At 39.7% G+C, this 14768-nt stretch overlaps 1 protein-coding gene across 2 annotated transcripts in view; it reads right to left on the bottom strand.

Moving 5' to 3' along the window:
* RYR2 (ryanodine receptor 2) overlaps positions 1-14768 on the bottom strand; it is a gene marked incomplete at its 5' end in the record, with an annotated part of 721806 nt that overhangs the window by 50743 nt on the left and 656295 nt on the right. For both annotated transcript variants that reach the window (XM_082674159.1, XM_082674158.1), the window contains 2 exons: positions 1725-1829; positions 13812-13940. In XM_082674159.1, the coding sequence (XP_082530285.1) occupies positions 1725-1829; positions 13812-13940 (234 nt within the window). The remainder of the gene's footprint in view (positions 1-1724; positions 1830-13811; positions 13941-14768) is intronic.

Below are 14768 nucleotides of genomic sequence, written 5' to 3'. Positions count from 1 at the left end.
TTCTTTTTTAAAAAAAAATACAAGGTATCATATTATTCATATGAATTTTCCTACATAGGAAGCCAAATTTCAACACTGCTGGAAGGATGAGGCTTTTTCTTCCTAAATAGTTGTTACCTTGACTAGGTCTACAAACTGAACAACTGCTAGGTAGCACCACCAGATGTTCATAAAATGATGGCAGTACATCTGAATCGGAACTCTCCTGTGAATGTATAAATTTGGTTCATGTTGATTTCCTTTACTTACTAAAATGTCATTAGCGATTAGTTGAAAGCATCATGATTTTTCTTTACTTGGTTGATTACCAATAACTAGATACAGACAAAGATTCTCTCCTTGACCAAACTAGCCAGCTCCTCTGGGCCCTCTTCCCAACTAGGCTTTAATCTTGGTCTATAAAGACTTGAACAAAACACCACCATAGTTTCTAACAGCTCAAGGCTGCATCCCTAGGATGACCCCAGCCCCCCTTAGAGTGCCTGCCTGAGAAAACTCAAGACTGCCAGAAACATTTTCTGTGTGTTCCAGCCAACACCTGACGATAGTAGAACCTGTCTCCCAGGCTCTGTGGGAGGGTAGAATCCTGACTTTAATATTCAGCTGGCCCATTCACATTTACACTGAACAATGCTTTGTAATTTTCCTCTTCCCTGACTCTACTGAACCCTGCTAATCCCCCTCCTTCTCTCTTTAAAACACTTATCACCTCTGTACAAGTTGACTTCAGCTCACACTAGGTTGTTTTCCCTACAGTAACAGTTATCACTGACTAAATCGGTCCTTGCCACTTTAACCAGTGCCTGGCTTTATCTTTGACCAAGATATCTTCCTGCTTGTAGGCCAGAGGGCAGATTGAGTATCCTCACTTTGCTGGAGGAAAGGAGACTCAAGGAAGAGAGATGGGACACGTGAATGAAATCGTGGGAGTTGGACTGGAGTCGTTTGACTTTGAATCTAGCATTCTCTCCTCTACCTGACACCTGGAAGATACAAACCCACACCCTGACAGACATGTCAGCCTCAGGAGAGCCCATCAAAATTCACTGCATCACAGGGACATATTTACTCAAGATTTATATTAAGAGTTTTTCTGTTTGTGTAACTCTGAGCTCCAAATGCAATACACGAGTGAGAAAACGGCATTCTGATGTTTTCAAGATATGCTCCCGAATTAACATTAAAGCATGGTGGAAAATCTGTTTCTTCTTTGTTTGCCTGTCTGCATGGCTATTTTTTTTTCTCTTTGACTTTCACAAAGTAAAATGTCCTGTTAATGGGCGAGTGTCATCTTTAGAGAACAGCTGCTTGTTTATGACCCTATAAGAAAACTGTCTCCCCTTAACGAGGGATTTGGAACAGATGACAAATCCTCTTCCAATTATCTGTAGGGAGGAGGAAAATTCCGGTGAGTAATCATGGAGAAGTAGGTCTACAAAGCACTGTAAAATGTACAGTGTTTGGAGACTATGTTTTATTTCTCCATTAGAGTCAGTTCCTCAATCCCTTTTGTTTTCAAAATTGAATAATGGCTTCCACCTATTCTCAGCTTTGCATAAAATTCTTTTATTTAAAAAAAAAGGTTTTTTTTAATGTAGAGTAAAAGTTGTATAAAGAAGTCATCTAAGAAAGAGAATATTCAGACAAAGGAAAGCATGCTTAATTTGCCAGTGATCACAGTGTCCAGTGTGTCATTTAGGATGGTTGGAGGACAGTGACTTTACCTGAGACAGCTTCATCTGCATGTGGGCAAACACATGAAGAAAACCCACCACCGCATCCCAGAGCCTGCTATGAGCCAAACTCTGCTGGTTGCCAGTGCAAGGACCCTGGGGCAGAAACAGACAAACAACAATCATTCTTGATAATTTAATTGCCAAAATAAACTTTACAATAATAGGGACAAAGTTGACTTAGTGCTGACATATCTTATCACCAGCATGTTATCTGAAAAGACAGGAACCCCAAACAAAAGATATACAGTGATTGTAATGGTATAGCACTCTTAGGAGACAAACACATTCTTCCTTGAAATGTTTAAATCCCCAAAACAGTTTCTCAAGGATTTTCATGTTCTGTTTCTGTATGAATACTAAAACACTGGGGAAAAATGGTGAATTATTTCATTTTTGTCTGACTTTGGTTTCTTCTCTTTAGAGGAAATCTTAGCTAAGTTATTTTAGCTAAGTCAGATCATCAGAAGTGACTACCTGTGTGAAAAGAATTTGAGATTATGCTTTATATGAGAGGTACTTACTTCTTATTGTTAAATAGTAACCTGGATAAAGCATTCATAGAGAGGACAAAATATTCTCTTCAGTGCTTCATTGTACAGCCGTATCCTGGTTACCAATCATACAACCATTGAGATTTTTAAAGATTAATACTTAGTCATTAACTTTAGGAACCCAGAATCCAAGACAATTAGAACCTAGCTTTGCTCTCTTAGCTTTCACTCCAGCAGTGATCTTTATGTGACACTAGAGTGAGAGTTGTAACAGAGACTGTTTGGGTGGAGTCAACTTCTAGTCTTACTTCCCAAGGAGAAATTCTACAATCGCTAAGTTTTGAAAACACACCCACATCAACCAGGAAAAGAAATACTAGGGATTATATTTCAAAAGAAAAAAAACTCATTCACTCATTAGACAAATGGCTCAGTATAAGTTTAAGTTGGAGAGCACATTAAAATGTTTCAGGTTTTAGACTGGAGACAGGTGACTGGAAGAGAGGACTGCATTGAAGATCCTGAAAAGATGTTGACATGAAACTCTGTCCTTTATCAAGCTACACTTGAGGCCCTACAGCTGAGGATAAAAGATGTAACCGAGTGGGACCCTATGAGGCCTTCCTTCCCAGAATAGACGCCCACCCATGTCTTCTGCCTTCCTTTTGACTGTAGAAAACCTTTAGTCAAAGACTACATTTAATGAAAGAAGTGAACAAATGCAGAAAGAAAGGAAAACAGTCAAGCAAGACAAAATAATACTTTAGCCATTAAACCAAGTCAAGGACCTTTAGTTTCTTCTCAAGGTCTATAGATAATATTCTGAGCCATGTCCTTTGAGCTGTATGGCAGATACGGAAACGCCCACCAGGTGGAAGAAGTGAACTGCAGTCTGCCCACAAGCACGGAGACCCCAGACTGGCTGGAATCAGAAGGTCGATGATGCTGACTTCCAATTACCTCACCACCAACCAGTCAGAAAAATGTCCACGAGCTGATCACACACCCCACAAGCCCTGTCCCTCCCCGTCTTTATAAACCTTCCCCTGAAAGCCTTCAGGGAGTTCGGGCCTTTTAAGCACTAGGCTCCCTGGACTCCTTGCTTGGCGCCTGCAGTAAACACTGCACTTCTCTTCACCACCACCGGGTGTCAGCAGATTGACTTTACTGCGCGAGGGTGGGCAGACCTAAGTTTAGCTCAGTAACAAAGACAGTAAGTGCCAAGTATCTCAGTATTCCAAAAGCAAGGTGCTAGATTCAGTACCTGCGAAAGGAAACTAAGTAGGTCTTTCTACCTCAAAGATATAAAGGCGCTGAAGCCGAAAAGGGAAAGACTTTGGAAAGAGCTCTGCAGGTGCCGGGCCTCCCAGCCTCCACCCCTGCTGCCGCAGGAGAGGAGATGGCCCGCTTCCCTTTACACCATGGAGAGAAGAGGGGTCAAGAGAGCCATCAGAAGCACTCGGCTCCTGCATCCCGAGCTTGCACAGCATACAGTCCTGCAGTAGGGACTGTGAAGATGAAAAGTGACAACAGAAGATTTCTTAAGCTGGGTACTGGGGAGGGAGCTATCTTGTCCAGCAGCACTTTGAAATCTTGCCGACAAAACTGTCTGAAAGGGTAACGTGATTCCAAGGTGGACAGGGACCCCAAGATGCACAGGGTCTGTGGAGGCTGGGTGGGAAAAGAGGTATTTCCAGGCATTGGAAGCAGTAAGAGGGCCAAGCCCCCTCATTAGAGAAAGGATACAACATGCCACCCCAGACGGCAGGCTCCACAGTGCAGCCCTGAATTCCACGTGCCTGAGGGAGACCTCCTCTCCCTAATCCTTCCTCATGCGCACAATTCCAACGCTGAGGAAGCCTGAGACTGGCAGGAGGGGAAGGAGGAAAAGCAGACGACCCTGTGGAGAGACGGTGGAGAAACCCAGATCCTACTTCTTGCCCTCTACCCCAAGGCCTTTCCGGCACAAAATCAGGCCCAAGGGTGAGGGGGATTTTTAAATTGGATAAGAGTTAAGTGATGGTGCTACCATACGATGACTGCAGTGAGACAATCCTGGTGACAAAGTGACTGAAGGAATTTTATTTATCTGTGAGTGGCCAGCGCACAAGATCCATTCAAAGAGGGATAAAGAAGCAGGCCACAGGGCTTCCCTGGTGGCGCAGTGGTTGAGAGTCCGCCTGCCGATGCAGGGGACACGGGTTCGTGCCCCGGTCCGGGAAGATCCCACATGGCGCGGAGCGGCTGGGCCCGTGAGCCATGGCCGCTGAGCCTGCGCGTCCGGAGCCTGTGCTCCGCAACGGGAGAGGCCACAACAGCGAGAGGCCCGCGTACCACAAAAAAAAAAAGCAGGTCACAGAGCAAGTCTGAAGAGACAGTGGGGAGGAGTCAGTTATTTTAACTTAGAGGTTAATACATTGAGCCCATTCAACGCACCAGGCCAAACTGATTTTACAGTGTACGTTAGTCCTGTCTGGCTGTTAAAATAACTCTGGGTCAAAGCAACGGATCTTCAGGATTCCACTGTGGTCCAGCCTCGGCAATGTGCCTCGTGTGCTGACACTAGGGAGGGTGGAAAGTGCTGGAGGGCATTAGGTGGACACTAGAAGGCCATTTCGAAGGAAATAAACTTGATTTTTCCTGAAGAAATGAACATTTTCTTCATGTGGTGTTTAAGGTTTTAACCAAATGTTAAAATATTATATTAGAAACGACTAAGATCTTCTGAAACCCCAGGTGACCAAGAGTTGTTTTGCAAACCTTATGCGACAGAGGTGCAAACCAGAGGCCCAAGTTCCTACTTTTCCTTGTAAACCTGAAACACACAGAAGGTATTTTCCAGGACTCGCTCAGCCTCAGACCATCAACTTCTGAGAACTGTTCACTACCTGAATGGAACATCTGTCTTGCCTGCCACCTCACAGGCCTATTTCTCCTGATCTATTCAGTGTCTATAACATATAAAACCCTTGCTACTATTACACAGAGAATGGATGGACACCAAGGTCCTACTGTCTATCACAGGGACCTATATTCAATAACCTCTGATAAACCATAATGGAACAGAATCTGAAAAAGAACATGTATATACGTATAACTGAATCACTGTGTTGTACAGCAGAAATTAACACGACATTGTACGTCAATTATACTTCCATAAAATAAATTAAAAAACAAACAGACACCCTGGCTAACTGCCAGAAGGCAGTTACTTTCAGGTTGACCTTCTCGTGGAACGACAAGTACAGCGTTCTCTCTTCTCACGACTCATCCTGTGGTCTTAACTCCAGGCATTTGGACAATATAATGTCCTTCTTCTCAGGCAGTTCTCCTTCCCCCCTTATGAAAACTGGAGTTGAAGCCTTACAGAAGATTCCGTTTATTTTGATGGTTTTGGATTTCCCCTCCTTGTATAATTTTCTACAGTTAGCAAAAATTGGAGTCCAAAAGCAACATGCAGTGCTGGCTACTAAAAGCCGGCCCAAAGTAAGTATGAAGCGAACGATGAGCTTTTATTCACAGTATCAACAATAATCAATAAACACAATGCTAAGGCAAATATCTTCAAAATACGTTTCACTAAAGGCAATGGGGTGCCCTGGGTTGGCTCCTGGAACAGAACAAGGACATTAAAGAAAAAACTGGTAAAGTCGGAATAAAGTCTGTAATTTAGGTTATAGAATGGGGCTGATGTTAATTTCTTAGTTTTGACAAATGTATCACGGTTACTTAAAATGCCAGAAGCTGGGAAAGCTGGGTGAATCATATATGGAAACTCTCTGTACTGTCTTTGCAATTTTTCTGTATATCTAAAATTATTCCAAAATAAATTTTTATTAAAGTATATTTTTAGGGAATTCCCTGGTGGTCCAGTGGTTAGGACTTGGCACCTTCACTGCTGAGGGCCGGGGTTCGACCAAGATCCCACAAGCCGTGCAGTGTGGCCAAAAAAAAAAAAAAAAAATATATATATATATAATTTGAGAGTTGATTAAATTATATAAAAATGTCAAATAAACAAGGAGTATTGAGAAGTTAAAACATGAACAGGCCATAATAAGCCTTCCTTCTTTACCTATTATTCCTTGAATGTTCATTTAGAATGTTCTGTGTTATATAAACAAGTTAGAATAAATGATTTTGCACATAGTGAAAGGTCAATGGATGCTTCTAGTTTTACATAAATTTAGGACTCTCACTTACTTTAGGAACCAAGAAATGTCTACTCTTGGCTGAAAGGAATTTACCTTTTATTTGTTACATAGAAGCCATTTTCCTGTTTCTATAAAATTCACTGGCTTGCTAATGTCATCAATCAATCTTATTACTTAATCAGGACAGTTCACACCAAACTTTGTATTGCTCTCTTTCTAGACACCGATGAGTATATTAAGGTAATAATGGAAGCCAAGGAAGATAAGGAAAAAGGAACATGAGTGGACTGGACTGTATTTAAAACTTTGCTTGTATCTGAATTAAAGTTATTAGCATTATCAAGTGTGGCTTTTCCATTTTTAAATACTGAAATAAGGATCCTCTGCCCTGCCCATGGAGACAAGAGAAAAAGTGAGATCCTTCCAAGCTACGAAAACAGAGGAGAGAGTGAGCCTGGAGGAGGTGAGGAATGGCCATTCTGCCATCTTTCCTCTGCGCCACTCAGCCTTGGCGGCTTCACTTGGCCATGAATAGTTCACTCACACAGTCATTCTACAAACACCTGTAAGAATGCGAGGCTCTGGGGATACAATCTGTTATTTTTACTTAACTCTTTCCCCCACAGATTATGTTTAGTCTAACAAAGCAAACTGTACGTTTCTTCGTCCTGTTTTATCCTTGCACACGGCACTTCAATCACAGTGACTGAGTCAGAGTAATATTGGCCATGGACACAGAAGACAGAAAGGGAAGATGACTGACTAGTCTTCTAGAAAATGGCAATGTTTTGCTTTCGGAAAAAGGCAGAAATTTTATTTATTTATCTATTTTTTACATCTTTACTGGAGTATAATTGCTTTACAATGATGTGTTATTTTCTGCTTTATAACAAAGTGAATCAGTTATACATATACATATATCCCCATATCCCCTCCCTCTTGCGTCTCCCTCCCACCCTCCCTATCCCACCCCTCTAGGTGGTCACAAAGCACCGAGCTGATCTCCCTGTGCTATGCGGCTGCTTCCCACTAGCTATCTATTTTACGTTTGGTAGTGTATATATGTCCATGCCATTCACTCACTTTGTCACAGCTTACCCTTCCCCCTCCTCATATCCTCAAGTCCATTCTCTAGTAGGTCTGCATCTTTATTCCCCTCTTGCCCCTAGGTTCTTCTGACCATTTTTTTTAGATTCCATATATATGTGTTAGCATATGGTATTTGTCTTTCCCTTTCTGACTTACTTCACTCTGTATGACAGACTCTAGGCTCATCCACCTCATTACAAATAGCTCAATTTCGTTTCTTTTTATGGCTGAGTAATATTCCATTGTATGTATGTGCCACATCTTCTTTATCCATTCATCCGATGATGGACACTTAGGTTGTTTCCATCTCCTGGCTATTGTAAATAGAGCTGCAATGAACATTTTGGTACATGACTCTTTTTGAATTATGGTTTTCTCAGGGTATATGCCCAGTAGTGGGATTGCTGGGTCATATGGTAAGTTTTTTAAGGAACCTCCATACTGTTCTCCATAGTGGCTGAACCAATTCACATTCCCACCAGCAGTGCAAGAGGGTTCCCTTTTCTCCACACCCTCTCCAGCATTTATTGTTTCTAGATTTTTTGATGATGGCCATTCTGACTGGTGTGAGATGATACCTCATTGTAGTTTTGATTTGCATTTCTCTAATGATTAATGATGTTGAGCATTCTTTCATGTGTTTGTTGCCAGTCTGTATATCTTCTTTGGAGAAATGTCTATTTAGGTCTTCTGCCCATTTTTGGATGGGGTTGTTTGTTTTTTCCAATTAGCTGCATGAGATGCTTGTAAATTTCGGAGATTAAACCTTTGTCAGTTGCTTCATTTGCAAATATTTTCTCCCATTCTGAGGGCTGTCTTTTGGTCTTGTTTATGGTTTCCTTTGCTGTGCAAAAGATCTGAAGTTTCATTAAGTCCCATTTGTTAATTTTTTTTTTTTTTTTTTTTTTTTTTTTTTTTTTTTGCGGTACGCGGGCCTCTCACTGTTGTGGCCTCTCCCGTTGCGGAGCACAGGCTCCGGACGCGCAGGCTCAGCGGCCATGGCTCACGGGCCCAGCCGCTCCGCGGCATGTGGGATCTTCCCAGACCGGGTCACGAACCCGCGTCCCCTGCATCGGCAGGCGGACTCTCAACCACTGCGCCACCAGGGAAGCCCCATTTGTTAATTTTTATTTCCATTTCTCTAGGAGGTGGGTCAAAAAGGATCTTGCTGTGATTTATGTCATAGAGTGTTCTGCCTGTGTTTTCCTCTAAGAGTTTGATAGTTTCTGGCCTTACATTTAGGTCTTTAATACATTTTGAGCTTATTTTTGTGTACGGTGTTAGGGAGTGTTCTAATAAAGACTATTAGAAGAGACAAAGAAGGACACTACATAATGATCAAGGGATCAATCCAAGAAGAAGTATAACAATTGTAAATATTTATGCACCCAACATAGGAGCACCTCAACACATAAGGCAAATGCTAACAGCCATAAAAGGGGAAATTGACAGTAACACAACCATAGTAGGGGACTTTAACACCCCACTTTCATCCATGGACAGATCATCCAAAATGAAAATAAATAAGGAAACACAAGCTTTAAATGATACATTAAACAAGATGGACTTAATTGATATTTATAGGACATTCCATCCAAAAACAACAGAATACACATTTTTCTCAAGAGCTCATGGAACATGCTCCAGGATAGATCATATCTTGGGTCACAAATCAAGCCTTGGTAAATTTAAGAAAACTGAAATTGTATCAAGTATCTTTTCCGACCACAACGCTATGAGACTAGATATCAATTACAAGAAAAGATCTGTATAAAATACAAACACATGTAGGCTAAACAACACACTACTTAAAAACGAAGTGATCACTGCAGAAATCAAAGAGGAAATCAAAAAAATACCTAGAAACAAATGACAATGGAGACACGATGACCCAAAACCTATGGGATGCAAGCAAAAGCAGTTCTAAGAGGGAAGTTTATAGCAATATAATCCTACCTTAAGAAACAGGAAACATCTCGAATAAACAACCTAGCCTTACACCTAAAGCAATTAGAGAAAGAAGAACAAAAAAACCCCAAAGTTAGCAGGAGGAAAGAAATCATAAAGATCAGATCAGAAATAAATGAAAAATAAATGAAGGAAACGATAGCAAAGATCAATAAAACTAAAAGCTGGTTCTTTGAGAAGATAAACAACATTGATAAACCATTAGCCAGACTCATCAAGAAAAAAAGGGAGAAGACTCAAATCAAGAGAATTAGAAATGAAAAAGGAGAAGTAACAACTGACACTGCAGAAATACAAAAGATCATGAGAGATTACTACAAGCAACTCTATGCCAATAAAATGGACAACCTGGAAGAAATGGACAAATTCTTAGAAAAGCACAACCTCCCGAGACTGAACCAGGAAGAAACAGAAAATATAAACAGACCAATCACAAGCACTGAAATTGAAACTATTATTAAAAATCTTCCAACAAACAAAAGTCCAGGACCAGAGGGCTTCACAGGCGAATTCTATCAGACATTTAGAGAAGAGCTAACACCTAACCTTCTCAAACTTTTCCAAAATATAGCAGAGGGAGGAACACTCCCAAACTCATTCTACAAGGCCACCATCACCCTGATACCAAAACCAGACAAGGATGTCACAAAGAAAGAAAACTACAGGCTGATATCACTGAAGAATATAGATGCAAAAATCCTCAACAAAATACTAGCAAACAGAATCCAACAGCACATTAAAAGGATCATACACCATGATCAAGTGGGGTTTATTCTAGGAATGCAAGGATTCTTCAATATACGCAAATCAATCAATGTGATACACCATATTAACAAATTGAAGGATAAAAACCATATGGTCATCTCAATAGATGCAGAGAAATCTTTTGACAAAATTCAACATCCATTTATGATAAAAACTCTCCAGAAAGTAGGCATAGAGGGAACTTGCCTCAACATAGTAAAGGCCATATATGACAAACCCACAACCAACATCGTCCTCAATGGTGAAAAACTGAAAGCATTTCCTCTAAGATCAGGAACAAGACAAGGTTGCCCACTCTCACCACTCTTATTCAACATAGTTTTGGAAGTTTTAGCCACAGCAATCAGAGAAGAAAAGGAAATAAAAGGAATCCAAATTGGAAAAGAAGAAGTAAAGCTGTCACTGTTTGCAGATGACATGATACTATACACAGAGAATCCTAAAGATGCTACCAGAAAACTACTAGAGCTAGTGAATGAATTTGGTAAAGTAGCAGGATACAAAATTAATGCACAGAAATCTCTGGCATTCCTATATACTAATGGTGAAAAATCTGAAAGTGAAATCAAGAAAACACTCCCATTTACCACTGCAACAAAAAGAATAACATATCTAGGAATAAACCTACCTAAGGAGACAAAAGACCTGTATGCAGAAAATTATAAGACACTGATGAAAGAAATTAAAGATGTTAGAAATAGATGGAGAGATATAACATGTTCTTGGATTGGAAGAATCAACATTGTGAAAATTACTCTACTACCCAAAGCAATCTACAGATTCAATGCAACCCCTATCAAACTACCACTGGCATTTTTCACAGAACTAGAACAAAAAATTTCACAATTTGTATGGAAACTCAAAAGACCCTGAATAGCCAAAGCAATCTTGAGAATGAAAAACGGAGCTGGAGGAATCAGGCTCCCTGACTTCAGACTATACTACAAAGCTACAGTAATCAAGACAGTATGGTACTGGCACAAAAACAGAAATATAGATCAATGGAACAGGATAGAAAGCCCAGAGATAAACCCACGCACATATGGTCACCTTATTTTTGATAAAGGAGGCAGGAATGTACAGTGGAGAAAGGACAGCCTCTTTAATAAGTGGTGCTGGGAAAACTGGACAGGTACATGTAAAATATGAGATTAGATCACTCCCTAACACCATACACAAAAATAAGCTCAAAATGGATTAAAGACCTAAATGTAAGGCCAGACACTATAAAACTCTTAGAGGAAAACATAGGCAGAACACTCTATGACATAAATCAAAGCAAGATCCTTTTTGACCTACCTCCCAGAGAAATGGAAATAAAAACAAAAATAAACAAATGGGACCTAATGAAACTTAAAAGATTTTGCACAGCAAAGGAAACCATAAACAAGACCAAAAGACAACCCTCAGAATGGGAGAAAATATTTGCAAATGAAGCAACTGACAAAGGATTAATCTCCAAAATTTACAAGCAGCTCATGCAGCTCAATAACAAAAAAACAAACAACCCAATCCAAAAATGGGCAGAAGACCTAAATAGACATTTCTCCAAAGAAGATATACAGATTGCCAACAAACACATGAAAGATGCTCAACATCACTAATCATTAGAGAAATGCAAATCAAAACTACAGTGAGATATCATCTCCCACCAGTCAGAATGGCCATCATCAAAAAATCTAGAAACAATAAATGCTGGAGAGGGTGTGGAGAAAAGGGAACCCTCTTGCACTGCTGGTGGGAATGTGAATTGGTTCAGCCACTATGGAGAACAGTATGGAGGTTCCTTAAAAAACTTACCATATGACCCAGCAATCCCACTACTGGGCATATACCCTGAGAAAACCATAATTCAAAAAGAGTCATTACCAAAATGTTCATTGCAGCTCTATTTACAATAGCCAGGAGATGGAAACAACCTAAGTGTCCATCATCGGATGAATGGATAAAGAAGATGTGGCACATACATACAATGGAATATTACTCAGCCATAAAAAGAAACGAAATTGAGCTATTTGTAATGAGCTGGTTGGACCTAGAGTCTGTCATAGAGAGTGAAGTAAGTCAGACAGAGAAAGACAAATACCGTATGCTAACGCATATACATGGAATTTAAGGGAAAAAAAATGTCATGAAGAGCCTAGGGGTAAGACAGGAATAAAGACACAGACCTACTAGAGAATGGACTTGAGGATATGGGGAGAGGGAAGGGTAAGCTGTGACAAAGTGAGAGAGTGGCATGGACATATACACACTACCAAACGTAAAATAGATAGCTAGTGGGAATCAGCCACATAGCACAGGGAGATCAGCTTGGTGCTTTGTGACCACCTAGAGGGGTGGGATAGGGAGGGTGGGAGGGAGGGGGATGCAAGATGGAAGATATATGGGAACATATGTATAACTGATTCACTTTGTTATAAACCAGAAACTAGCACATCATTGTAAAGCAATTATATTCCAATAAAGATGTATAAAAAAAAAAAAGAAAAAAAAAAAGACTAGAAGTCTACCCCAAGAAGAATAGAAAGCAAATCAAGGTGAAAAAAAAAAAGGTATATTATTCATGGAATTTGGAATTTTACCTATATTATATACATTATCATGTTTTATAATTTTATATATACACATACACAGATATGTGTGTAAATATACTCTGGACAAAGAATGTTGCCTGCCGTTTCAGTAAACAAAGGATGTTGCCGCCACCAAGACATCAGCTATTGCAGCTGCCCTCTGACTGTGCACCCTGAGGGCATTCAGGATGGAGAAATGCAGGATACTGGCCCTAGGTATTTAAGATTCCCATCAAAGGAATGTTTTCAATGAGCCAAGATTCTTGCGTCTTCCCATACACAGAAAAGCACTAAATTCATTAACTTAAGATGTTTGATTTTCTTTAATTAACAGTAATCTTTTGACGTTCGGATTCCCTGTTTTTTTTTTTTTGTTGTTTGTTTGTTTTCACCAAAAAACCCTATATATCCTATATAGCCTCCCTTACCTTTTCAGAGCAGTCCCTCAAAGCTATTTGAGAGGCTGCATCCCAGGCTTAAGTCCTCAGTAAGTCCTCTAGATAAAACATAATTCTCAACTCCTAGGTTGCCCATTTTTTTCAGTCAACAATACACACATACATGTATTAAAATGAAGTTTTTAAATGCTCTTTTCTTTTTCATAAAGTTTCTATGAAACTTCTTCCTTATTTTCACTGGAATACTATAAAGAGTGGTTTACAACTCTGCCCTCTCTCCTTCACTTCTTCTCTCCCCTCCTTCCTTAATATTTATTGAGTGCTTAATATATATATACCAGACCCTGGGAGTATGACACAGTCAACATCATGGTTCATGTCTTGAAGGAGTTCATGACATCCCAACCTACCAAGTGGTAAAGCAGGTTCATTCCATATAAATTCACATCTCAAGTGACTATTTTAAATGGCCAATTGGCTAAGAATCTATGGAAGGGGTCAGTAAGAATGTGGATGAGAGCAGGAAAATACTTTAGGCATATTGCATTTTTCCAAGGAATTCAATGCTAACCAGTTGACTCTCTTTTCTCTCTTTCTTTCCTTCTTCAAATAACAGAAACGTTTAAAGGTTTACCTGAATATACTCTGTAAGCGTGTTAAAGACTTGTTTTGCTACTTGAATCGCTTTGGAGAAATTCCTTTGTCCTTGTTCATCAATGACATCTTTCCCAGAGTAATACCAATAGAAGTCACTGATTGATTCCTGGAAAAGAGACATGAGAGGATTAAGGCACCATCTGAAGCTACCAAAGACCTGTCCAGTTCTGGACTCAGTAATAGGAAATCATTTTAAATAACACATTGGAAGCAAACAAAAATATCTGCAAGGTAAGTACTATTGTCAATGATTTTCCTAAACATAAAATATGGGGACATCCTCCCTAGATATAAATAACAACTGGAGAGAAGATTAGAAGTAGAAAACTTAGCTTTTAAAATGACTTTCTGTCTCTGATGACCTTGAACTTCACAAACATAAGGATTCATAACATTAATGCATATTTATCCATAGAGCAGTTAGGTGTTTACTATGTGAGCACAGAAATTAGACAAATCATAGAACAATATTTCTGGGTTCCAGACATTTGGTCTCCTTTTTCTCCAACAAAGCCAATAACATTTCTTTGATGAGAATTCCAGGATGTTCCTGGCCTGTGTAACTGCCCCTGAAGAAACTAGTTGGACTCCTTATAAATACTGACAACAACTGTAAACAAACATCTAAATAAGATCAATCTTTCCAAACAGGATATACTCAACAATAACTTATATTGTGAAGGAACTTTAGTTGCCTAAATGAGTAATACAATTTGGGCTACCATTTAGGTTCTGAGACATGATTTTGAAAATCACAAATATATTTTCAGCAATGCTTCTTGATATATTTGCTTCAAAAATGGACTTTTTTCTCATTAAGCTTTAAGTAAGAGTGTTGTGCTTTTACATATGCAAAGATTAAGGGAGAAAGAGAGTCTGAATTTGCAGTTTTTAAAAGTACTATACCTGATTTCCTTATAAATAAAGGGAGGGA

This window comes from Grampus griseus (genome assembly GCF_964374135.1).
Source record: "Grampus griseus genome assembly, chromosome: 16".
Taxonomy (NCBI): Eukaryota; Metazoa; Chordata; class Mammalia; order Artiodactyla; family Delphinidae; genus Grampus; species Grampus griseus.
Note: the sequence above shows the minus strand (reverse complement) of the source record. Positions and strands in the feature narration are given on the sequence as shown.